Source organism: Ixodes scapularis, unplaced genomic scaffold (assembly GCF_016920785.2).
Source record: "Ixodes scapularis isolate PalLabHiFi unplaced genomic scaffold, ASM1692078v2 PGA_scaffold0__279_contigs__length_252992795, whole genome shotgun sequence".
In the NCBI taxonomy this organism is placed as follows: domain Eukaryota; kingdom Metazoa; phylum Arthropoda; class Arachnida; order Ixodida; family Ixodidae; genus Ixodes; species Ixodes scapularis.
The window spans coordinates 54623917-54649707 of record NW_024609835.1 but is presented as its reverse complement, the minus strand read 5'-3'; the positions used below and the strand labels follow the sequence as shown (position 1 = coordinate 54649707).

General features: G+C 44.0%; 1 protein-coding gene across 3 annotated transcripts in view; it reads left to right on the top strand.

Moving 5' to 3' along the window:
* The window catches only part of LOC8031537 (hemicentin-1), a 620814-nt gene that overhangs the window by 551233 nt on the left and 43790 nt on the right, over positions 1 to 25791 (top strand). For all 3 annotated transcript variants that reach the window (XM_042288501.1, XM_042288498.1, XM_042288500.1), the window contains one exon: positions 14627 to 14923. In XM_042288501.1, coding sequence (XP_042144435.1) covers positions 14627 to 14923 — 297 coding nt within the window. The remainder of the gene's footprint in view (positions 1 to 14626; positions 14924 to 25791) is intronic.

The window sequence follows — 25791 nt, the reverse complement described above, 5'->3', positions numbered from 1 at the left end:
AATTTAGAAGCTTTGTAGGCGACATCTCTATAACATTTAATTACGGCAATCGTAAAACATGTTTTTTAACGCAATTGCGAACGCACTACGGCCCTTCTTTTTGAAATACCAAAAATCGGGAGTTCGTTGTGGTGCCGTCTCCTGGATTTGTATCCTCCAACGGAAAACAGGCGACACCGCTCAAAACCGGTCCACCGAAACGCCGCCGCTCACTCCTTTCCTCCTCACTTTGGGTCGCCATGGCAACAGCAGGGAGTGGTGAAAAAAAGTCGACTCTCAGGTCTCCGCAATTTTTGACGTCAAGGCAGCCGCGCCGATCGCGCGGGAACTTCGAATTCGGCATTTGGAAATTGTTTTTTTACTTCACAAATACTGAATTCCCAAATTTCAAATTTTGAGGGTAATGTCCCGGCATCGTTTTCAACCGTTTCGGATAACAAAAAAAAAATATGATTTTGATGTGTCAGTGCCCCTTTAAGCTTGCCAACAAGAAACATTTCGAAAATGTTTCTCGAAATGTGAGAGTCGCGTGATAATAACGAGAGAGCGTAAAGTAAGCGAGTGTTCACCTTTGCTTTTTGGCACCGTCGTCTTTATCATTCATATGCGAACGAAGTAGTGACGTTGCCTAGCTCTTCACTTTGCATGAGCCTTCTGTCGGGTGCAAAAGACCGACTTAAAAAAGAATTTAAAAAAAAAATCGCAAGACAGTGTATTTGAGTGATGTTGACTGGACCTCGCCGTTCCTCTGCGTGAGCGAAGCTACAATGCTAGCCAGCATCAAGCTCCCAAAAATTCACATTCAATAATAGATGCTCGCTGATACTACATACAAATATCATGAGCCCTTCATGCCATTGTGAAAACTGTCACATATTAAAAAAAAGGTTTAGGAGCCCTGTAAAAGCACGCAACGCTAACGCATGGGTGCTCTTTTTAAGAGCATGAATAGTACAGGAAAGCGCAACGGTTATTCAAACGTTGGCTATAATACCTTTCGCTCGAAAAGAAAACAATACGAACTGATTCTTTACACCGGCTGTTTTTAATTTTGTTTCCTCGTTGAATACAATAGCGGAACAGGGCAGTTGGATAGGTCGCTGCGCTTCGCTTTCACACGAAGCAAACGGCCACGGCGCTTTGCCAGTCGCCTCAAAGATGGCGTCGGAAGGAAGGTTGACGTCAGTCCGATAGATGGCGGGCGAGTCTGAATGAGGTCTATTGTCTATGGCATATGTCACCTAGTTATTTGTGCAATTGCCCTGAAGTACTGTCAATTTTTTTTTGTTATAGCGAATAGTTTGGTTAGTACAGTATTCATAATATCAACAAGACACTAGATTGGGCTAGTTTGTGCATGAAAATAAAATGGCAAAACAGCGCCTGGTGTGTTTACATTTCTTCCATGTGGCCTTCGTCTTGTTAGTGCTTTTTTACCATTTCATTCAGAATCTTGGATTGAACTTCTTAAATCATGTTCACTAAAATAAGCGCATTAAATTACTGCAACCGTATATTTTATGAATTATCTTCCTATCCTATCGAGTCCCCACTAAACGTTAACTGGCACATCCGGAATGTTTCCGAGATGCGCCCTCCCTCTAGCCTCCGCCAATATATTTCATATTTTTTATCTGGTTTTCTCGTAACTGTCTTTTACAAACCTCTCAACCTTGTGCAAAGCCATCCGTCAAGAGCGTCCCGGACAAACAGGAGTGAAAATGATTTATTCCGCCATCGCTCAGTTATCGGTGGCTGTTGATACCCGGCGAGCTTACAGCCTCGTCTAGAGAAGCACGCAGTCATCCCGGCATCCATTTTCATTAAACTGGTCCTCGAGCCCTTAGAAAGTGGCCATTGATTGATGACCATAGGGCCAAAGCTTGTTGCCAACAGACCTTCTCCCACTTTCCAATCACCCCCCTCCCTTTTTTTTCTTCTTTTTCTTAATTTGCCTTTTTGTTTTTTTCGAGTTTTTGATTCGACCTGTTCTGCTATCCCTCCATGTCAAAACAGTTCTTTTAGATTTTTTATCTCCTTTACGTCGATACCTTGGAGTCCTTTCATCAAACACTCGTTCAACACCCAGGTCTTCTTCAGTCTCTCTCCGAACAATATCTTATGTGGTTCCGAAGCATAACCGTGTGAGGTGAGGCCCAACTCTTTCTGCGCCACTCGCCTGCTTTTTTTTTTTTTTTTTCCTTTTTTTAAAGACAGCACAAATAAAAAGGAGAAGAAAAAAAAAAGCGGCGCTGAACAAATTAGTTTATTCCCGTCTCGGCGGCGACCTTGGAAGGGGCGACGTTGTCAGTTCGGAGCCCGCTTGACTTTGGAGATGCATTGATTGCGGAAGTCGAGTTTCTTTTTAACTAAAAAATCTCACTCAGCACAGAACCGAAAGAGGAATCTGCTTCCGGGTCTTAGAACGAAGAATCTTTATTTCTTACTTCACTTTTTTCTCTCTCCCTCTCTCTCGTGGATGGACAACCCTGTTCACCGATCAAAGAGATAATTAAATTTGAGGCCCCGGCACGCATATCACCGGACGAACGCTTGTGTAGAGGATCGGAGTGATGGAAAATGTGCCTGATTGACCGAATAATTTTAATACAGAGCGGCTCAGGGGCGCGTCGCTATTCGCCTTGAGATCGAGCCGTGTCGCCACCGTGCGGCCGAAATTGGAAACATGCGAAAGCGGGGATACCGCCGTGCGTCTTCTGCTACCGGCGTACGTTCAGAAGCATGGATCTCAAGGACGCAAGCCCGTTTCCGGTTGAACTGAGCCCCCTCATTAAACGCTTGCTGTTTTTTGGTCGTTTTTTCCTACTAAAGGTTGTGTTGTATCGCTTCACATCCGTAAAAATTCAGCAAAGCAATTAACATTAAGTCGGATGCTTCCATAATCCTAGTGTTGTGGTTTGTATGCAACCGCTGGTCCTACATATTTTTGTTATTTCGCACAAACCATAGCTTTAATAAAGCATTGAATGTTGATTGGAGTTGTGGTTTTATTAAGAAATTAACGCGACTGATTGACACCCCCTTTAATAGACTAATCAATTAATAAATCCGTTAGTTGAGTTTTCACCAATCATATACCTAGTAAAAAAATCCTATATGTATAAAAATTTCTTGGTCATATAAATGCATATTATTAAATAAGATGATGTAAGAGCATACGAGAACCTTATAAGAACAATATAATATTATACAAGCAGTTATATGAAACTTATAAGAAGTTTGTTATAACTTCTTGTGCAATCTTGCTTTTATATGTTCTTATAAGGTTCTTATATGTTCTAGGCTGGTTTCATTTGGATTCATGCAACGAGGTGCAGTCGTATCTTTTATTTTGCTTCAAATTTTATATTTCATGGCGCATGTTCCAAGAAAAACAATCCTTTTTATTACAATGTCCTGACATGTTTAGTTTCTAAGAACAAAGATCTCAAAGAAGCAGGAAAGAACGACGAGGTTTCGACGATTGTCGTGTGTGGCGTTTTTTAATCACTCTCAATCTCAAAGTATCTAAAAGAGAGCGTCTATATTTTTAGTGTGATATATATGCAATTAGGTACAACGACATTATAACTACTATTTATCATTCGTCGCTCCACTCTTTGTAAAAATCCCCAAACAGGCCTCCGCGAACAACTGTGACCTAAATTGTGACCTAACCAAACCAAACTGTGACCCGTTTTGTCATGGGCCCACCCATGACAAAAGGCTGTATGAGAGGGAGGGGGAGAGGAGGTCTTAGCAAAATGGAAGATTTCGGGGGGGGGGGGGGGGGGTGCTTGGGCCCCATGGCCCCCTGGCTACGTGCCTGGTGTGTGGAGTATGCTTTAATGAAAAGATTCCATTGGTATTTTCGCTTCTTTGAAGGATGCGTTCAGCGCCTTCCATTCTTTATGCTCGCGAAGGGCCAGCAGCACCCTGCAGTTGCTCAAATATTCGCGAGAGGAGAAGCTTTATTGCGCGCGCTACGCTATCTGCTGGCTGCTATACTGAAGTGATATGCCCGCTGTGATATCTGTTGATGTGTTATTATTTATGTATTCATTCATTTACATTGTACCTTCATCGCCTCCTGGGCAGTGTTGTAGGGGGATTATTTTATGGATTCAGACAAGATGAAAAACAGAACGTAATTTTCATCAATGCACACTATTTGTTCTGGGTGGTTATTCCACTCCCTGGACGTCCTATCGCAGAAGCAAGTTGTACAGCAGTCGGTTCTGTAACGGCATACATCTAAATTTGCGGAATTATCGCAACGAGAAGAACAAATAGGGGAGCTTCGAAATGTATGCTGTTATATCAATTTCAGTATTGTAAAATAAACGATAATAAAACTAAAATCTTAGTTGTTGTTTTTGTAATTTCCTTTAGTAGCCTTTCAGGAAAAATATGTTCTGTTACACGAAACAAAAGCGCATGCGCAAGCGAATGGTAAGGTAATAAATTGAGGAGACAGAACAAAGCTCCAGAGATCCCCAAAAGAGAATTGAACCCTAGACCCCAAGGTTTTTAGCCCTTCGCTCAACCACTGCGATAACATTTGTGAATCGGTAGTTATTAAATGCGATAACATTTTGTTTCAAACCCATACCGTGGAACGTGCAAGTGGTGTCAGTGGGTAGCTCCCAATTATATCCTCCCGCTGTACGAGGGCTCGTGAGGCCGAGGCGCAATCTAACGCAAGAAGCTCGCCCTTGCGTGCGCCATTGTGCAGAGATTACACACGAGAGGGCACATAGTGGAAAGGGGTCACGGTACGTGGTACCATAGCCCCCTCTGGTGCCACTAAATAAGCTACGCTTCAGAGTAACGATACTTGCCCATATTGTGGCTTCAAATCATGGTTCCCAGTTATCTTAAGCTTTATCTGAAATCGCAGAAGGCGCTTTTTTGTCTACCACAAATGTTTAAACAGTTCGCGACAGTGAAAAGCTATATTCCATGAGCTTCCTAACACCGAATCTAACGCTGAGGAAGTCGGACTTTCAGATCATGACGATTGCCAGTTGCGTGTGCTCTGAAAAGGAACCAAACGGGAGGCGCCACAACAATGTCGGGGAACAGAGTGCCCCGACATTGTTGTGGGCGCTCTGTTATAAAGCAATAAACGAAACTCGAACTACTTTCAATCTATCTGAGTCAAAAGCAGCCCAACAGTACGTAAGGTATCAATAGCACAAGACTACCAAACCGCAACCTGTCTCTATTTTAAACGCGTTCCATTTCTCTTTTTGGGGAAAAGCTCGTGTGACCGGTAGGGAGGCGGGGGAGTGTGTGTGTGTTTGTGGGTGGGGGTGGGGGAAGGGGGGAGAGGGGAGGGAGCAGCGTGCCGCTCTTTAACACGCGAAGAGCCGCATGCGGCTCGCGAGTCTCAGCTTGGCCACCCCTGATCTATCCTATGACAGTAGACAGACGCTTGCTGGAACTGCTCTGGTCGTCTTCGCAGTGCATCTAAAAAGAGGAAATGACCGAAGAGGACATCGCGTGTGTTCATCGTCCTCATCAAACGCTGGAAAAGAGAGTGTTTAGTCAGGAAGAAAGACGCAAGGTGGGTTCGCTCTACTACGACCATGAGCTGAGTGAAGGAACGATCTTCGTCTCAATTTAATCAGCGGATAATGTCCTTCATAGAAGAAAAGAAACGTCGAAATGGTGCCAGATTTTGATGCAGTCTGCAGCGAGGCACCGCAGAAACAGCCCATTTTTGTTGCGTTAGCATTAACGCCCTGTTAAATGCGCTGACCTCGGATCGTTTGGAGCCTTTGGAGCATTCAAAGTTTACAACCTTGCCACGGGATGGCGCTAAAGCCTCACTGGCAGTGGAAACACCTTCTGCAAGCGCCGACAGATGGCTGCGGGGTGCTTATTTCGAGAGGCTAGGCGACAGGACGCATAACAAAATAGGCCGCACAGGATTGGCTGGTTATAAGGAGCGACGCCCTGACGTAACACCTAGCAACCGAAGATCGCCGGCGACGTCCCCTTTCGCCACTTTCGACGCCGCGCAGCAGGGGACGGTAGGTGTATGACTGGGGTGCGTGTTATGCCTGCCCCCCCCCCCCCCCCCCCCCCCGTTCACTTCTCTTCGCAGCGACAGTCTGCGGATGACCGGTACACGCCGCCTCGTGGCGTCCCGCAGGCGGCCCAAATACGGCCTAGCCCCGCTGTCCCCCACTGCCCCTTGGTTGCAAGGTGTTACGTTACGCCGTCATTCTTCATGCATGTTATGTGCGGCCGCCGCCCTTCATTCTCGCGATAAGTAAAGCGCCGTTCACACATTTCCAACCGAGTGGGACGGAGAGAGACAAGACCGGCTTTTAAGACTCTTGCGGCGTCTTAGGGCCGCGTGGGCTGCTGCGGAGCTGGTCCTAAGATGTTGCAAGAGACTTGAAAATTGGTCTTGTCTCTCTTGATCGTTCTCAATTACAAGTGTGTGAACAAGCCTTAACCTGATCTGCTTGCACTAGAGAATAGAGCTGTTTCGGGAATATTCACCCCGTGGAAAAGTGCTGAGAGGCTGCATTCACCATGCTGTGTTATATTTAACCTTAGCGCGAAAGCAAACGCTTTTCTACGAAAATTCGCGTGGTGGCAGCCGCAATTGTGTTTTTTTTTTTTTTTTTAGTAAGGCATTAACGTATTTGCTGCTGTTTTGAATACTCGACGAGTCATGCATTTTTGTTACTACTTTAGGGTATTGTCTATCAAATTACGTTACTCGTTACTCGTTAATTTAGATTAATACTGATTTTGTTTTCTTACCTTAAAAACAAAATAATTAGCATTCTGTAAACTGCGCTGATAGAGGGAAAAAAACATTTTTTGTCCGCGGCATTATTGCTATAATCGAACTTCTTTTAAAATAGATATTTGCAAATTTGATATAAATATTATTAACATAAGTAAATCACTCTGACAAAGTTTGACTCTTGTCAAAGTTCGTATCTGCAGCTTTCAGTGCCAAATAATACTTAAATCCAAAGGAACGCAAAAGTAACGTTCGACATTTATTTCAAATAACGGTAATGGTGTTTTGTTGCTTTTGGAGGATGGGTGACACACCTCAGTAACGCGTGTAACTATTTTCACGAACTAAGGAGTAACGCTATTTCGCTAGGGTTTTTTCGCTAACGGGCATAACACTGTTCAGAACCTATGGATCTTGAGTTCGATCCTAACCCCGCAAGTGCCAATGTGGATGAGCCTTGTACCGGCGCGCGGTCGTATCACTACTGCGCGGAGCACTTCCAAAGCCCCGGGTTAGCAGTCGCACTGCTTACAGCGTTAACAAAGTCACCAAAGAAACTCTGGCAGACTAACCTATATATTTAAGGTCAAACTCGACTTCTTTCAAGCGTCTGTTTGGCGGAACCAATTAAAAATAGTATTAGGAAAACAAAAAGCTAAAACAAATTTGTTTGAGGTACACACCGTCTTTATTAGGCATTCACGTGCGTATATAATAAAATATCGACGTTCAAACTTCCAAGTCTCTACAACCGCGAAGGCCGCTATGTTCAGCGCATCCCAAACAAATGTTTGCTTCTGTCGTTTTGGTCATTACTCAGATAAGAAATTTGCCACGCAGGGGTTCAAGACGATAACGGGTAAAAACAGAAAGTATTAACACACGTCCCAGTTCCTGTCACGGCTTCCTGTTCATAAAAAAAAATATCTTCATACAAAAACTTAACGAGGGAAGCGAGCGAGACTATGGCATGGTATTCAATATAACACGGCTATCTGTGCGTGGCTTTGCTCGAGCACGAACTCGTTCACTAATGACCTGGTGCATGAATAATGGCAAAAACATGTCTGGGAAGTGCTCGACGTTTGCGGCATAGAACCGTCGGACAAACTATAATAACAAAAAAAAAAGTTGACACGTCGACAACATGAGTTTGAAACACGTGAGCTCCTGTGCCGCAGAGCGGGTATTCTTGTCGACCTTTTTACCGTGTCTAATAGATGAACTTGATGTTATCCGGGCGTCACCGTTCTTTTATCTTCGGGTTGTTTGCGTCTATTGTGTCATAAAAAAAGGGAACTTCATTTAGGTGCTCGCTGCTTTTGAGCAATCGGGGAACTAAATACCGAACTCGGCGACAACAAAGCAAAGGCAATTAGAGGTCTTGTTATGTGGTTCCGCCTTTCGGACGCTTCCTCCTTTCTCTCTCCCTTGTCGCCTCTTTCTCCTCCTAGAGTTTTATCTCCTCAGCTCCGATAACGCTTTCGTATTTTTCTTTCCTTCAGTGTTTGACAAAATACTCGATAAAAGTATTTAAGCTAAGTTACTAAATACCTGCTTCACAAAGTATTTAAAAACTAATCAAGTTATTTTCACTGTAAAGTATCTTGTGTGGAACACAAATACTTAGAAATGTAATTCAATTACTTTTGAAGATACTTCCACATTGCGTAATTTGTATCGACGTCAGTGACAAACCGAATTATACATCTGCGCAAATCTGGTTTAAAAGGAAGGTCTAGAAAAACATCGTACCGTTATTCTATGCTATTCAAGTATAAGGAGCAGGAAATCACTGATACATGTTACAAAACATTTCTGGGACAAAAAAAAAAGGCTTCTTGAGCTATAGTGACATCGGGTCCTGCTGCACACCTTAGACGCATCGTTTATCTACAATCCACATTTCCTGCATGGGGAATTCACTATAAACGAACTTGGGATACAGAAATGAGTGATTGGATAACAAAGAGAGCCCACATAATAACAATGGCACTGGTCGCACCTTCTTGAAGTAGGTTGTGTTCAGAAAGGCACTCAACGTTGGGGGACGCTTTTTTGGTATTTTGAGAGGTCATCCTGCTCGTAGTTCGTTTCCTGTCCTGTTTTCTGATTATCAATATTCGCTTACAGATAGTGGTCGCGAGAGCAATAAGTGCCGGAATGACAACAAAAAGAAAACAAAAAACAAAAAAGCTCGACGTTTTGCTGTAGCGGAATAAAATATACAAGCAAAAATCAAAAAAGTTTTTCTGTGTTCATTTTTTATTCTCTTCTATTATTTGTTATTTTCTTGGCACTGAAGCCTGCATTGTTGTCGTAGATCATTTCCCGTTCTGCGTTGCGCCCCAGTGTGGCAATCTTTACTTCTGTAAAACCACCCCTTTTGTTTGAGGATTTTTGGGGGGAACTCTAGGAAACAAAAGGCGCCTTTGGGAAGGCAAGGGGAGTATTTTCATTGTACAAACTTCGGGGTGACATATGAGTCACAATCAGCACAAAAGCGATGGTTTCGCGAGCTCAATCTAAGTCACCGTAGCTTATCGGAGCCAGAAAAAGGGTATGGTTGCTCGAAAGATTGTTCACGTTTGCTCGTGTCACGCCCACACCACTTCATAGCGGAAAACTCGGAAAATGGCGGACTGTCAAAAATGTATTTGAGATAATGCGTGCAACATACTCGGAAATGTAATTAAAATACAGTATCAAATACTCTCGATCAAAAGTATTTGCAAGATACCAAGATACTTCAAAAAGTATTTGAAACACAGTATCTTGAGTAGAGTATTTGAGATAGGCATAAGTCTGCTTTCCTTACACGCCTTTTTGTTTACTAGCGTCCCCAGCCGCCTGATAGAGGTCTCCGGTATGGGCGACGAAAAACGACATTGTAACATGCAAATAATAAAGGTTGGCGGTTACGCTTATATCCTGGATGTCTTCTATTGGCGTAACGATGTTCTCGCCCATACTGGAAGTGACGACATTCAAGATGGCGGCGCCCTGGCGTAAAAGCTGTGTAGTGACTGGCTTCAAAAATGGTCCCTCGATTTCCGCCTGATGACGTCATAAAGATGTAATGCAGTTGCGTGCAACGATATTGGTGGTAGCACAGCAGCGGAGGTGGACGCCGCAGACGTCTGTTCTTCTGCGGGTCGCTCTGAGTCTGAGGTCAAACAGTCGACGGAAACCAAAGCTGACACCAGAATAGACGACTGCGTTGCTATGTTGGTATGTTACTAAGTCTCTAGCCACTGACGGATCAATAGGCTCGCAATGCCCATACATCTGGGCGTTCGTGGTTTCCCAAACGTGCGAACTGCATAGCCCTCGATCAAATGTTACGCTTCTGTGTACCGCAGTGAAAATGTTATCGGAACCTAATCGGTTGCACATCACGGCCATACATCAAAGTTTCTACCTCGGACTTTGATTTCAGCTGTGAATTGAGCTTACGCAGGTGATGTGGGATGGGAGGCATTACTGCGAGCGTGACACACACGCCCGGAGTAATGCACGCCGAGAGGACCATCGAACATGCCTCAGATAATAATATTTAAGGCGACCGTGCGCGGCAGTGTTATTGCGAAGAAAGATGAGTTTAAAAGATGGCCTAAAATATTAACAAATATAAAATAGCTGTATTGTAGATTGCAGAAATAAAACTGAAGACTAAAATATTATCGAGTGTATTGTTCAGCACTTTGGAAGCAGCTTCACGATGCTCCGACCTCGCCCTTCAACATCGACGGCGGCAAAAAACAAAACAAAATTTTCTTGCGAGCCTTAACGCGTCACATGTATATAGTTCTATCAAGCAGAAACATAAAAAAAGTGTTTATACCGAACCAAACATCACGGGTATGCTCCTAAATTTCAGCTACTTCATATCAATAATTTTATTAAAACTATTCAGTAAAAAATGCCAGACGTTTACAATGCCCTGTGACGCCAAATTAGAGCGCAGCTTTTGAAGAGAAGGAGGAGGGGAGGGTACGGAGGGGAGGGTATGCATTCCTCGCCCTCCCCTCCTCGTCTTCTGCTTCCCTCCCATTTAACGGGGAAATTGATCCGCTAAAATTGGCGGGGAATGTTTTCTGCTAGATTTAACGGGGAATTTTACCACTAAATGTAGCGGGAAAATATTTCTGCTGAATATATCGGAGAAACTTTTCCGCTAAATTTTGCGGAAATTTTTTTCCGCCAAATGTTGCGTGAAAAGTTTTCTAATAAATTTAGCGGGGAATTTGTCCTGCTAAATTTAGCGGAGAAAGTTTCCCGCTAAAGTTAGCGGGGAATTTTTTCTATTAAATTCAGCGGGAAAATTTTTCGACTACATTTAGGTGCCGTGTGACGTCATGAGGGTGACTTCACACGTGACGTCATTTAGAAATGTCTCATAATGCAACGCGCGGTTATGCCGACGCCGACGGCGACGGCAACGGCGACGCTGCAAGCCGGAAACGGGCGCCTAAGAGCTGCTCTCTAAAAACACGCAGCTTGCTACGGCACTTGGTCGTAACGGCGTGTTGTAAGCTCAAAAAGTATCCACGGCTGGTAATTAATGAACGCGTCAATTATATTTCCATTTTATCACATGTATTAGAAGATGTCTTGCTCTGAAACCGGGTGTGCTCCTATGCACTACCAATTAGCGAGCTCAAATCTCGTTCCCAGCAGACACATGATCATGGGTATATCCCCGGGACGTTTTAACACCCCATGAAGGTCCCTTGTAAGCCCACAAGACCATCCGTGCTAGGTAGGGTCTGACGTACCCTCAACAAGAGGATGCCATATTGCGGTATAGGCACGTGTGACTTGGACGTAAAATTACGGTGACATATTGATCTTAATGAATTGTCAATCCTTCTCTGGGGAACACAAAACTTCGTTCTTTGATATAACCTGCATGCCATCAACATCAATACAAGCCCACTTCGGGAGCCATTCACGCAACAAAACATTTATCAAATTGAACGAATACAAAGTAAAGCTCTTCGATTTAATTTGAACCGCTACCGATCCAAGGACGTTCTCCCTCTTTACAGAAGTCTGATGAAAGCATTCTGCCCATAACTACCAAGACAATATTGCCTGGGACGAAATCATCTTTCACTTGCTACATGGTTATTTCTGTATTGATATTCGTAACATGTTCCAGTAGTAACATGAAAGTACTCCAGCCAAAGCCTCGAAACATTGTCTCAACCCTTCGAAACCTGATAGGTTTCTTCATCACGAGTGACTAGATTGCATGGGGAAGCAGCATCGGGGCTTCAGCAGCCCTCGTCGTCTTCATCTGTCAAGAACAGTTCTTTTTAAGAAAGGCGGTTGTTTGTTATTTGTCTTTGCCAGGTGGCATAGGCCCTGGGTGTACATTAGGCGTACACAGATGACAAGGCACCAAGGGACTGTTTAAATTTCCTGGAGTACGTTGGGTTTATCACGACTCCAGGAAAACTCATTTCAGAAATTAAGGCTCGGTGTCGATCCCGCGTGCCATCTCAAAGTTGATCCGAAGGTCGAGAACCTCGCAGTGTTCGCCGACGGTGTTGCGCTCGCTGTCGAATTTTGCACGTCGTTCTCTTGCCGGCGGATTCGTTCCGAAAGGATCTTCGTTTCGGCGATGTTGGTGACGGAGCACACTGCGCAAGGAATCTGTTAGACCACGCCCTGTGCCTTTGCTTTTGGGACCCGATCTTTTGATCGCGGCATGAATCGTCCCAGTGTGGATACTGGCTTGTGAGCAACTTCAAAACCTTCTTTTCTCAGTACACACGCCCGCGCTTCGCTGGTACCCTTTGCGTAGGGGACGCTGATGCGCGCAATGGGGAGAAGCTCCTGATTTTAGCGGGATCGACCTTGGCTGCGGGCGATGCGTTTCATTAAGCTACTTAAATATCCGTTTCTTCCTTGAGGTCAGTAACGATGATTTGTGTTTTTTTTTTTTTGCCTGTCGGTCTCCAACGAGCAGATGGTCGTAGTCCTGGAAGGGAGTGCCAAGACCACAGACGCCTGGTGGCTCGCTGGGTGGCTTGCTGGGTGGCTCCATTCGAACTGTAGATAACGCCCTGTGTGTGTGTCGATTTCCTGTGCATGGTAATCTTCAGTTCATCCTCTAGCCTTTTATCCAGCAGACCAAGGAACGGCAAGCTGCCATCTGTCTCGCATTTCATGGTGAATTGAATGGTTGGCTCGATGGAGATGAGGTGTGTCTGCAAATTGTTAACGTAGAATTTCGCTAGGACGCAGAAACGATCACTCACGTAGCGCGTGAACATTTTGGGGTTGTTGTCGAAAGACCGCAGCGCTTTCTGTTCGATCGCTGCCATCGTTAGGTTGGCTGTAGTGACAGATGTGGAAGTACCCATTTAAATTCTGCTGACCTATATGAAGGGTAGTTCAGCGGAATACGCTGCCAGTGGGACAGGGACGCCGGTAAGATGTAACACAACGTCGGAGAACACCATGCTGTTACAATCGCTAAGTTCCACTTGCGAGGCGCGCTCCACGATGTGGCCGGTGTTTTTCAGACGGGTCGACGCGTTTCCAACGAGAGAAGCCAGTATATCTGGGGCAGCTAACTCAGCAGAACTTAAATTGGCCATGTTCTAAAGTTGACATTGGGTCGCAGGGGCTTGTGAGTTTTGAGAAACCCATAAAAGCCTGGCGCAGAGCCATTTCTGCAGATGTGCCGCAGGTAAAGGTATTTTGACTCTGGGCAACGCGTCATATTTTCTGCAGCATCTTGTTAAAGGTCTTCGGAACTTCTTGCGTCCGCTCTTCTTTTTTATCCTTTCATAAGCGGGACTGTTAATAAGATTTCGTTGCTTGCGCTCGTCCATCTTTTGCTCTAATACGAAGGTCGAGTTTCCTTTGTCTGCCGGCAGAAGCATGATCTCAGTATCCTGGCGGAATTTTCCGAAACGCAGTTGACACCTCTCTCGATAGATTGTGTAGCTGCCGGGGTGAAAGTTTCGAAACGATACCGATCACTTTGAATCGTTTTCCTTCCCGAACGCTATAGGGTTTAGATGGGCAATACTGCCCTCCACAGCCGCGACCATTTTTTTGGCACAGACGGCCACGTAGAGGTCATGTCGAAGCCGTGGCCCCCATCTCGCACGCGAGAGCTGCCTGGAGGAGAGGTTCGTCACAAAAACTGGCAGCGTCTGCACCTCGTCTTGCGTCACTTCCCTTCAGCATCATCCAGACAGATTTGTGTCTAAGATGTTTACGTTCCCTAACTACCCTACACACGCAGACCGTGATAAAGCAACTGGAGTCACTGAGAACTCGAGAAAGGCCGTGCGTAGGGGGTCCCGAGCGTCTTGTTCTCGCTCAACAGCCAATTAGGTGGCAGCAATAACCGATAAGAACGCCGAAGAGCTAATCACATAGCAAGAAGCCAGAATAGAATAAGCCACACCCTGCGTTTCTTAAGATGTCAGTGAATATTACCGACGTGCGCGGCCAAACGCGCCGCTGTTAATCACGGCGAGGCAGACGCAAATACTGACAATCACGAGGCGGCAATTCCTGGTCGTGACGTCACGAGCGGAAACCATAAGAGGCGCCACCGAACCATCTCAGCGCTAATATAAAACATAACGCAACAAATGTATTGTGCATCATCGCTTTATCGCGAATTCGGTTAAGAACTTTTTGTTTAAACTAGCGACGACTGCAACCGTCAATTGATAGATGCTGTACTGGCCTATATGTGTTTTCTTTTCTTGATTACACTTTAATCCTTGACGGTCTCCTTTGCCTTTAACATACCTACCGACTGCTTCAACCTCACGGTTGGAAGTAGGATAAAAAAATATACAAATACATTTTTATTTTTTTTAGTGCGACCGTTGGATGTACGGATCATCAGTCTGAAACGCCCGCTGTCCGCTGGCCGCAAGGTGGAGCTCGTGTGCCAGTCGAGCGGCGGCCGACCTCCGCCGCAGATCACGTGGTGGCTGGGCAAAAAGAAGCTGTCCTTTGTCCGCGACAACGTGACCGTCAACGACAACTACACGACGAGCAGCATCACGTTCTCGCCCAGCATCGACGACCACGGGAAGTACCTGTCCTGCCACGCCGACAACCCCCTGCTCTCAAACTCTGGCCTCGAGGACGGCTGGACGCTTAACATTCAGTGTGAGTACTTTGAAGTTCTTTGAATTGTTTGTGTTGTCAAGTAGGGTCAGATGAGCCACTGCACGAGGTTCTTGCCTCGTGTAGCCCTTAAAAGCAAATGGCGGCGACAAACTGAAATGTGCGGCCCTTTGAAGCGAATGGCGACGGTGCACTCGCTTGTGACATATCTCTTGCGCGTTTCAACAATCATGGTTGCCGGTATTGTAAGAAACGCCAAGCGAAACTTTCATCAAAGGGCTTCACCACTGCCTGGTTAAAAGGGAAGGCGATCCAAGATTACTTTGATTGATTACCAGGTGAATCATCCCACTAGAGTTGAGAAGTATGCAAATTATAAGAATCTAAATGGCGCCATTGCTTTGTTTTACTTTTGTTTGTAGCTATTTATCTGGAGCCAATTGATTTGTATTCATTTTGCTACTAGTGTTTTTTTTATTACTAGCATTTCGTCGAGAATAAAGCTTTCGATATATATGTATATATTGAAAGCTTTATTCTCGACGAAATATATATATATATATAATATATATATATATATATATATATATATATTTATATATATATATTCAGGTATATACCTGAATTGCGATCGTCCTTTATTATTTTTCTTTAGCGGCATAACCTACGGATCGCTTTCAGCGGTATTTTAACTTTTTTTCGTGGTGTTCAGCAGAATAAACTCTTCGGCTAATTTTAACACTTAAAAGAAATCAGATGGCATAAAAAGGCAGCTTATAAATAATTCAAAATCAAAATTTGAAGCGGTAAAATATAGACACTGAATTTAGTAATATCCCGAGAAATAGCTTCTCCCTCCCACCCCCCCCCCCCCCTTCCCTCTCCCAGAAATAGGTAACTGAGTAGACTAGGGGAATAAGTTAACCTCCGATAAAAAAAAAAAAAAAACACCAAAGGACCTCTCCAGCCTAAAATGGTGCTCGCTAGTTTTATATAGTAACCTCGTACCAGGACTTCCTCGTGGGAGTGTCCACAAAATTTCAGCTCGCGATTTGAAGAACAAAACACATGAAACGCCTCTGGAAATCTTCGTATTGCAACAATTGATACACGAGCCGCGACGCATCAAGGCCAGCATGTCGTCTCTTGGGGCTCTCCTTCCTCCACCCTCTTCGGTCCCGCCTGTTATCAAAGCGTGGGTCGCGTCGCGCAGCTCATCGCATCTTGGGTTCACATTAGCGCCAACAACGCCTTACAAAAAAAGACAAAAGGAGAGGACATAAAGAAAGAAAAACACCGCGTCGACTTATCACTCACGTTTCTTCTACTTTTATTGTAAGAAGCAGGACCATGGTACAAGGAGAACGAACGTACACACTGGAAATCTGCGCCCATTGCATTGACTACTTCACTAAGTAGTAGTGTAATTCTTTGGCGGATGAAGAAACCGAAGGGGCGCTGATACACTTGTCATCTAGTCGCGCGATCTTCTCTGCCTCAATAATTTCTCTAATTAGAGAGTCGCCACTCTGCGCCAATGCAGTTCATCTCGTGAACTGAGGATCACAACCACAATCTCGGCAGTGAATCTCTAGATGGTCAGAGACAGTCCTGTTCGTGTTGTTATGATTCTCTCGCAGCCGATCCTTGAGACATCGCAGCCGATCGTTGAGCCAGTTTGTCCGACATACATCTCGGCTGTCCAGAAAGAGCGGTGATCGATATTGATAAGGAGGGGAACCGAAAAAGGTGGGACGTCACGATTAGTGGCTGTAGTACCTTGTTATGTCAGAGGTTTCGTCGAGCGACGAAACGAAAATGTGTGTATCAACATCTGATCTTCTCGAATTAGTTTCCTGATGAAGTCTTATTTATTTTCGTTAGATGATTTGATGATTTAGCAGCGTAATTGAAGGTTCATAAAACTGCGCTAGGTGTGAAGACCCACGATTATAATTTTTAAGGTGGAGAAGTTGTTTAAAAATCTGCTAAACTCATGTTACATTACTTTTCTACAAAATCCAGAAACCATCCGCTGCCACTATCACGTCACATGTTATGTATTCCGCTCGAATAATCCAAACCAACGTAATTCAACCTTTGTTAAAGAGGTTTTGGTTGTTTTTTCCTGTTCTTTTTAAGTAAGTGGGCCTAATGTTTGCTTAGGATAACGTTTTGAATATTACGGTAGTATGAAAAAAAAATAAGTAAAGCGACGTGACAACCGTTGTGGCGCGACTAAGTAGAAATAATAGGAACAAATACATAAGGTGCGGGAACATCAGACGATAAGGATAAATAGTTTTGGCTGAACGACGATTGTAGTTTTTCTATTGTTACAGGCTTAAAAATAAATCATGGCACTCTAGGGGTTTTGTTTCTACTATGCACAGAGCAAAGGCACAATGTCCTGCAATATATATGCGTTGAGTACTTGGTAATGCAGGCGAGAGTCCATAGTAAAACAAAATTGTTTTTATTTTTATAAATGTCAAGAAAACGTTGAAACTTCACCGGCGCGGTCGAGATGTACAAAATCTAAACGTCAAAATAAATTTTAAAAAAAATCGTTTATCTTGAACTTTTCTAAAATCGACAAAAACGGCATTAAAAACATAAACAAAGCATGCGCATTTGTATGCAGCAAGCGACGGGATGTTTGCGAACTAATATAGTCTCTATTGACAGTAGCCGGCACAAAATGTATGGTTTCATTATCTCAATTACTTTTCCATTATTTTTCCATTCTTTTTTACGAAAAAGAATCAAAATATCGTTTGATGATTAAAAGTTGAACGGCAACTGCTCGACAGTATGATATTATACTGACTCACCTTAGAAATGAAGCAGATAAAATACCTGGTAGGTGTCTGATTTATATAATTTTAGGCAATACGGGTGCACGTCTTAGTCAAAAAGCTTCCTAACAATTATTACATTTTTTTTTTCACTAGCTGTTTATTTGTGCTTCTCAAGTTCGCAAGTGTTTTCTCTCTGGATATCTTTTTATTGAGAGCCACTTTGTTGCCGTGAAAATGGTCGCAGATCGACTACTCGTATAAGGCGTTTTGTGATATGATAATTGAGTCATCAGCACGGATTTCGTAAGTCTTACTCTTGTGAAACCCAGCTAACCGCCTTCCTTACTGATATTTACTCAAGCTTTGATTCGAATATTCAGACCGACGCCATTTTCATTGACTTCGCCAAAGCATTCGATAAAGTACCCCACCAACGTCTTTTAACAAAGCTTAACGATATTAATATTCATCCCTCTGTTGTTAAGTGGATTTCTGAATTTCTAATTAACCGTAAGCAATATTCCTCCGTTAACAACGTAAAATCTCCCACCTCTACCATAACGTCAGGTGTCCCCCAGGGAACCGCACTGGGCCCCCTTCTGTTCCTAATCTATATTAATGATCTCCACCTTAGTATCGCTTTTCCTGTGCGCCTGTTCGCCGACGATTGTGTCATTTACCGACCCATTCTTTCATACCATGATCATCATGCTCTCCAGGAAGACCTAGAGTCTGTAATCCATTGGTGTGAAAAATGGCAGATGACATTAAACTTCAATAAATGTAGATCCCTATCAATTTCCCGCAGTTCGCGTGCCACACCATTTTCGTATTACCTCTCTAACACTCAAGTAATAGCATGCTCATCTTATAAGTACCTGGGTGTTCATCTCACCTCTAACCTATCATGAACTACTCAAGTAAACTTCTGTTATTTCTGATACTAACCGTTCTCTCGGATAATTGCGCCGTAACCTTAAACTTGCTACACCCTCCGTAAAACGACTAGCGTATACTACTCTTATAAGATCGAAATTAGAATACGCCTCATCTATATGGTCCCCATGGCAGTCCTACCTTGCAAATAATCTAGAATCCGTCCAAAACAGAGCCCTTCGTTTTATTTATAACAACTACTCACCATTTACCAGCATATCAGGATTACGCCAATCAGCTAACCTTCATTCACTTTCCCTTCGCCGCCGAGTATCACGCCTTTCTCTCCTCCATCAAATTTTTTATCACAATAGCCACCTCAAGGAATCACTGCTATCACCTCCCCATCGTATTTTCCAGCGTCTAGATCACCTATGTAAATTACGTCCAATTCGATCATCAACTGTTTCTCACCAGACTTCCACACTACCATTGGCCATCGAGGATTGGAATTCACTACCTCATAACATCGTTTCTATTAATGATACTGCTAAATTTGTTGAAGCCATTACCCTCTCTTTATCTAACCTACCTAGCTAGCTTGCAGTGTTATAATTGTGTTTACTGTTCTATTTGTTTTTGTTCTATTGCCACCCCCTTGTATAATGCCCCACGGGCCCTCAAGGAAAATAATTGATGATGATGATATAAAATTAGAATCCTGAGAGCCAGGATGGAACCCCAAAATTTTGTGTTGGTTCAATCTCCCCCCCCCCCCCCCCTTTCCTTTATGAGTCTGGATTGGCATTGCCACGGCGTAGAGTCGTGTATCATTACTGCGTGATGCGCTTTAAAGACCCCAGGCTAGCACTCACAGTGCACTGGCTAGGTTTCTATTCTAGAACCTAAACTAGTGTCACCATTTTCTGGAAGACGAACCTCAGGCAGCGTAAAGTCTAACATCTAATTTACTTGCCTGCTTTTGGAATACACGCCTCGGAGGCATGCCATCATATGTCGACTATGACACGTTTCAATAATTTCAAGAATAATAATATGAGCAGAGGCTTTTTTGACCAGTGAAGTCTCATAAAAGCTTTTTCATGTAAACAATGAAAGTTATCTTGAAACCTTTTTATCTTAGAAACCAGTCAAGCGGATCCTCGTCACTTGGAGCAAAATCCTCCAAAGTACTTGAAAGGGACACTAATGTGTGCTTTAAGGTCGTCTTTTCATGGCTCGAACTCAATCTACGCACCCTAAGCATCCTATAAAATCTAAAATTACAATCATGCGTGGCCTTTCTCGCCCTTAAAAACCCGAGCGAATACCGCGACACGCCACTTTTTCTAGGACATCAAAAAAAAAAAAAGGAGTGACCCGATGTGCGGTCGGCGCTACTAAGGGCAAAAAAGGCTACATATAATTGTAAAAACGGTTAAAGTGCAGGCGAGCTGGCGTAAGTTATACATGATGATTGAAAACCTGCGTCTGTGGTTGGGAAAACGGAAAATCGTGAAGTAGAAAGAAAAAGGGACAGACAACGTCTCAAACTCAGCTGAGTTTGAGACAACTTGTATTTTCTACTTCACGATTTTTCCGTTTGTCAAACCACAGTCTCAGGTTTTCATTCATCTTGTTTATAATTGTAATTTTTTGTTTTATAGGATTTTTAGGGTGCGCAGATTGAGTTCGCGCCATGAAAAGACGATCTCGTATTCCACCTAAGTGCCCCTTTAAATAATAAAAGGTGCCATTCCGATACAAATATCCAATGTTTAAACTCTAGGTATTTTCATGCACCTGTCTTCGTGTTGAAAGGAAACACCCAGACACATATTCCATGTTAGTCCTCACTTGTATATCAACGACTTATCCTAGAGACTAACTGCTTCTTGACGAACTACGAACAGGGCACAAGCAGTGTCATCTTAACTTCGTGTTATCAACTACTAATCCTGTAACGCCTCGCGTGTTATATCACACCTGTTCTAGCCAACATAACTTGTTCCTTTCCACAATAAACGTTGTTCATCACCCGATTGCTGGCTCGCATATAGCGCGTACCCCAAGTGTTAGACATCTTTAGAGTTGCATCGTGTGGCTAACTATGATGGCCTTTGCCATTTCAGGATAGGTTTCTCGTTCTATACATCCGGTAATATGACGATCTCTTAAGCTGCCAGGTCATAATGAGGTAATCGATGACGGAACTCTTCGTTACTATTGTTGGTGACTATAGTCTAGCTGAATCTACGAGGGGCGATGCTTTATATTTTCGCTCGTTCTGTAGCATTTGTGGCATGCAACAATAAAATTGATAGATGGGCTAGTTAACACATAACTTAGAAACAGAAATTCCGCAAAAACACAAGCCCATAAAGAATGACGCCAGAAAGTGCTGCCTAGGGTCACTTTCCTGTGTCATATTTTGGTGTGTTTTCTTCATAAATAAAAGCAAATTTTTATTCTGTTATAATCTTTCTGCAAGTTCAGAAGTTTTCTTTTCGTTTTGGCGCTGAGACGGTTTCATGCACTTCGGGAGGCCGAAGGTTGTCGGGTTCTGCGCTAACACGAAGAGCCGCCACCTTCAGGTGCCCGCGCCATTTTGTCGTTAGCCATTTTTGTGCACCCTGATTTGTAAAAAACAGGTACATAAATTTTAAAAAAAAGTAAGGAAGTGTTTACTTTTTATAAAGACACCGCCCACTATTTACCTACAGCTCGCTGGAAAAATCGTGAAGTAATTAACGAAAAATGTCACGCTTCTGGCGATGTGACGGTACATACTCGAGCTCTTTTGCTCAACTCCGAGGGTATTTATTTTATAATCAGGGGCATTGTATTTTTACTTTGGGGTTCGCAAAACTCCAGCCTAATCCATCAAGCCAGGTAGGGCAGGTACCAAAGGAAGGGTATTACCGCGCACTTTTGGTTTGCTCAGCTCCGGAGAACGACCCCTAATGAATATTCAGAAACCATCCGTGAGCCGCGTCGTGCGAACAATAGCTCATTAACCCCTCATACAAAAAAGAAATGGTCACTGCTGTGTCAACGTATTGCTGGTATTGCGTAGGTGTTTTTTTTTTGTGTTTATCTTTCTGTGTGACTTTCCGCTGGCATAAATTAATTCAAGCCGGAACTCATAACAAACAGAGCTCGCGTTAATGTACTTCGCTTAATTACTCTAGTGCTTACTGGCACCAAATGGGATACCGTATTTGCATTTGTATTTTTATCGTTACGAATGTTTAGGTGTGGCATGTTTATGGGCCTTGCTCACGTTTCCAATAATGAGTACCTTCCGGCAATTAGGAGTATGTGAAGCCAACCGCGACGTACTGCCTATAGTCGGTGACAGGTCAAGAACGAAGTGGAAGCTCCTGTCCTCTCAGCTCTTTCCACTTCAGCGGAGCGAACGGTGGAGAGGAGGTCGCCTCCACTCCACCGTTCGCTCTGCTAAAATGGAAAGAGGTGGGAGGAGCTTCCACTTCGTTCTTGACCTGTCACCGACTATAGGCTTTTCTTGAAAACAGGATTTCGTCGTCTCAATAATGAAAAGTCTTCCTACTCGAGTGAATGGGTTGATAAGGTACGCTGTTGGCAGCTCTAAAGGCGCAGTCGTTGCACGCGGAACACTAAAGAGCGCGAAGCACTCAAGGGTGTGGGAAATGGCGAACAACGAAACAAACATGTTCATACTCAATAAAAGGTGAGTAGATTGTTGTTAGAACATCTATAAATGATACATTTAGAAATCGTTCTACTTTTTTATGTCCTCACTAGCACAATTATCGCAGGAGGTGGTCAACTAATAATAATAATATACAAAAAATGTCTGTGTGTGTGTGGGGGGGAGGGGGGGGGGGGGTCTCTAAAAGCTTGTCTCTTCGGAATTCGGCCTGAGAGCCTTCTGGCTGTGGCAAGTATCTAGCACCTGCTCATGTTTCATAAATGCCACATCTTATTCATTGTTCTACAAGCTGCATTCAGATACTATGATTGCATTTGTATGCAACCTAGGGCACATATTTTCAAGCCAATTTTCAATCTTCAGCGTTGTTTGACTGCATGCTGTTCGAAGCACAAAAACTATAATCGAATACACAATATTCATATACCAAAAAGACGAGTGGAATGACGGTGACACTGATGCTTCGACATATATGACTAGACGTAAAGAAGCTTACACAAAAACCACGTACGGAAGATAAGGCATTTAACCACCTCCCTGAACACACTTGTTTCTTCATTGATAACCTTTTTTTTCGGTACAAGTAATGTCAAAACCAAAGAGTACGATTTCAAAAGGACTATAAGAGCATCTGTGCCGGTAATACAAATGTCAGGTAAGTTTATGCACAACATTATGAAGTGCGTATCTTTTAGTAGGGTACATTGTTGGGCCAGTTGGTTCATCTTAGTAAAACTTATAAAATAGAGTATATATATGTTTACTTTTCCTGAATAAAACTAGTTGAAAGTTAGCGCCTGTCCTGTATCTTGTCCTTGTCTTTTTTGCACTTTTTGATAGGTTTTACTAAGTGCATATCTCTCTATAGCACTCTGTCGTCAGTCGAAGCGGCAAAGGGGCACGGTACAAAAAAAAAACCCAGAAAAAACACCTACAGCGGGTCATGAAATGTAGCCCGCGATCCTCATAACAAGATAGGGGTTGTAGGGACCCCATTTATCCTTGCACCTGCAGCCCACAGACTCTAGACTCAGGAACGGCCGGTGAAGATATCGATTGTGTCTTGAGGGGGCGTGATCCGGCTCGCCCCGAAAATCGCAATTGACTTGATATAGCTATTGATATAGGCACCGGCTTTGCTCTCGCCTTCTTCTCGTCTCTTTTTTTGGTGTTGCGCCTGTCGCCCCTTACCCGCTGCGTCGAGGAGGTCTCCCTGGGGCTCGACCCTAATTTCGTTACTTCAACGCAGCTCTTATAGAGACTACGATAGATAAGGAAAAGGTAGTGTTTAATGAGCGTCGCTGCCCATGCACAGCCCCGGGGCGAGGAACGCTTCGATCAAGCAACTCGCACTTGGCCGTCCAATTCGCCAGCTGGCCTCCAGTCTTCGCAAGGGAACATGCCCGACGCAATTGTCAGTGACAGCTCGAGAGACACTGAGACTGGTTCTTACTGATCGTTTTTTTGTCTCTCCCTAGCTTTCTCTGCTTTGCCTCGGTATCAAAAAAAGGAACCTATTGCGCGGTGCGCGGTAAAGTGTTCAACTTAATTGCTAAATTTATTTGTTTTTTTAACTGGCATGGTTTAGCACGGGAACTCGCGCTCGCGAAGCTACCTAAATATGTGGAGCGCAAGTTCGCCTGCTTCGTTTGCAGGGGTTCTGGTGACGTCAGAAGGCCGAGCTTTGATTGGCTCTCATTGAAGGATAGTCTGTAGACCTCAGAGCAAGCTGCCTGGTCGTCTACCGATCATTTTCATTCAGAACCAATCAGAGCTCGGCATTCTGACGTCACCACAACCCCTGCAAAAGAGGCAGACGAACTTGCGCTCAACATTAGCTTTTGCAATCGGAGCCGGTTTTTCTCTCGCATATTTGCTGTACCAAATGGCGACCCAAGACCGTGTTTATTCTTACGATTAGCTATTTTTCACTCTATAATTACCAGCGCGCTACGCTCAAGGGCTCCTCAACGGCGGTATTTATAAGCTGGTGATGAAGCTACAGAAGCTCTTGACGAGAACCCGAGAGGTGTGAGTATAAAATAAAACAAATACTCGCGATTAATATTTTCATTGAATACGTATGACGTATGTACTCTTTTTTTTTTTTTACGAAAGTTAAGCAAGGGATGTGCGGCGCGTGCTCAGTCAGGTCTGCCGCTTGTTCCAGGGCCATAGGAAGCCACAGTCTCGAGCATCTTTTAACGTTTCATTTTCTGCCCCCAAGAAACAGCCATTGTAAGAGCTATATTTTCGTAGCCGTATGTGTCCGGACTCTTTTCGCCTATGTTGTAGTGGCTTTCCGCTCCCAATAATATTTTAAGTCTTGAAGTAGAGAGCGACGCCTCCCAACACATACAGAGCAGTCGTCAAACATGGACTTAGCCGTAAGACGACCTCGTGCCAACGTACCCCCGCCAGTAGTTAAGCTCTCGAGTAGAGCCTTGTTCGAGCAAGCTGCTTTCAAACACGTGCCATTGTTCAGCAATCAGAAAAGGTGAAAGTACCAAACCGTGAACTTTGAACAACACCAGAAACTATTCAAGAACACCTCTTGCTGCCCCACTCGCTTCTTCGTGTACCCCCAACACAGTGCATGAGCACAATGTGACAAGGGTGTTTTCCGTGATATAATTTAGAGGATCTAACGATGCACTCGGACCCTTCATGCATAGTGCGACGGGTGTTCATGACTTTTTTCTTAGCTTTCTCAGAGACAACAGTTTCATACAGTATATTCAAAACTGGTGTCACGTAAAATCAAGCTAACGCCTTCATTCATTTTCCTATCCTCTTCTCTTTAGTCCTAGCGTTCCTCTTATTGCCAGGCTGAGACATGTACACGCCTGGGAGACTCCTAACCGGCCTGATTTCTTCCGGCTATTACATGGATGGAACACACCGCTACCCCCCTATGTTGGTCGATGCCACCTGTATAGTCATATCTTCTGCTCATTGTTAAAGAAGTGTCGAAGACGGGGACACAAGAGAGGCACAAACTACAGACACGCGGTAGGTGTGGTAATGGACCTTTTCCACATACCGACGGCACCAGGCGGTGGCTGCACGAACTAAAAATCAAGGAAGTGACCTACCTGCGCTACCAATCGATACCGGGAGCTACGCTGCCAGTTTCTTCGCTCTCCGAGCTGCGGCGCGTGCCCAAAGACGGGCATCCGTGGCGTCCACCCAATCGTTGTGTTTTTCCTTCCGTCCACTTTCTTTTTTCGTGTAACCCAATTATATATATGCTGCAATTACCTGTTCTGCTCGCTTATCCACAAGCTCATTCCGAATTTCCTAGATTTTTCGTTCCGACTTCCGCCGCTTGGCATCGGGCGCTCGCGCGTGCGCAGAACTTTTTTCGGAAAAGGTCCATTACCACACGTATCGTGTACCTGCAGTTTGTGCGTCTCTGTCTTTATTGTGGCCTCGTAAATATGTGTGTGTTTTCTTAGCCATCAATATAAAATTGTTTACTCAACGTTCCACTTCTTTTGATTTTGCCTAGTTACTTTTACAAACTTACACTAAACATA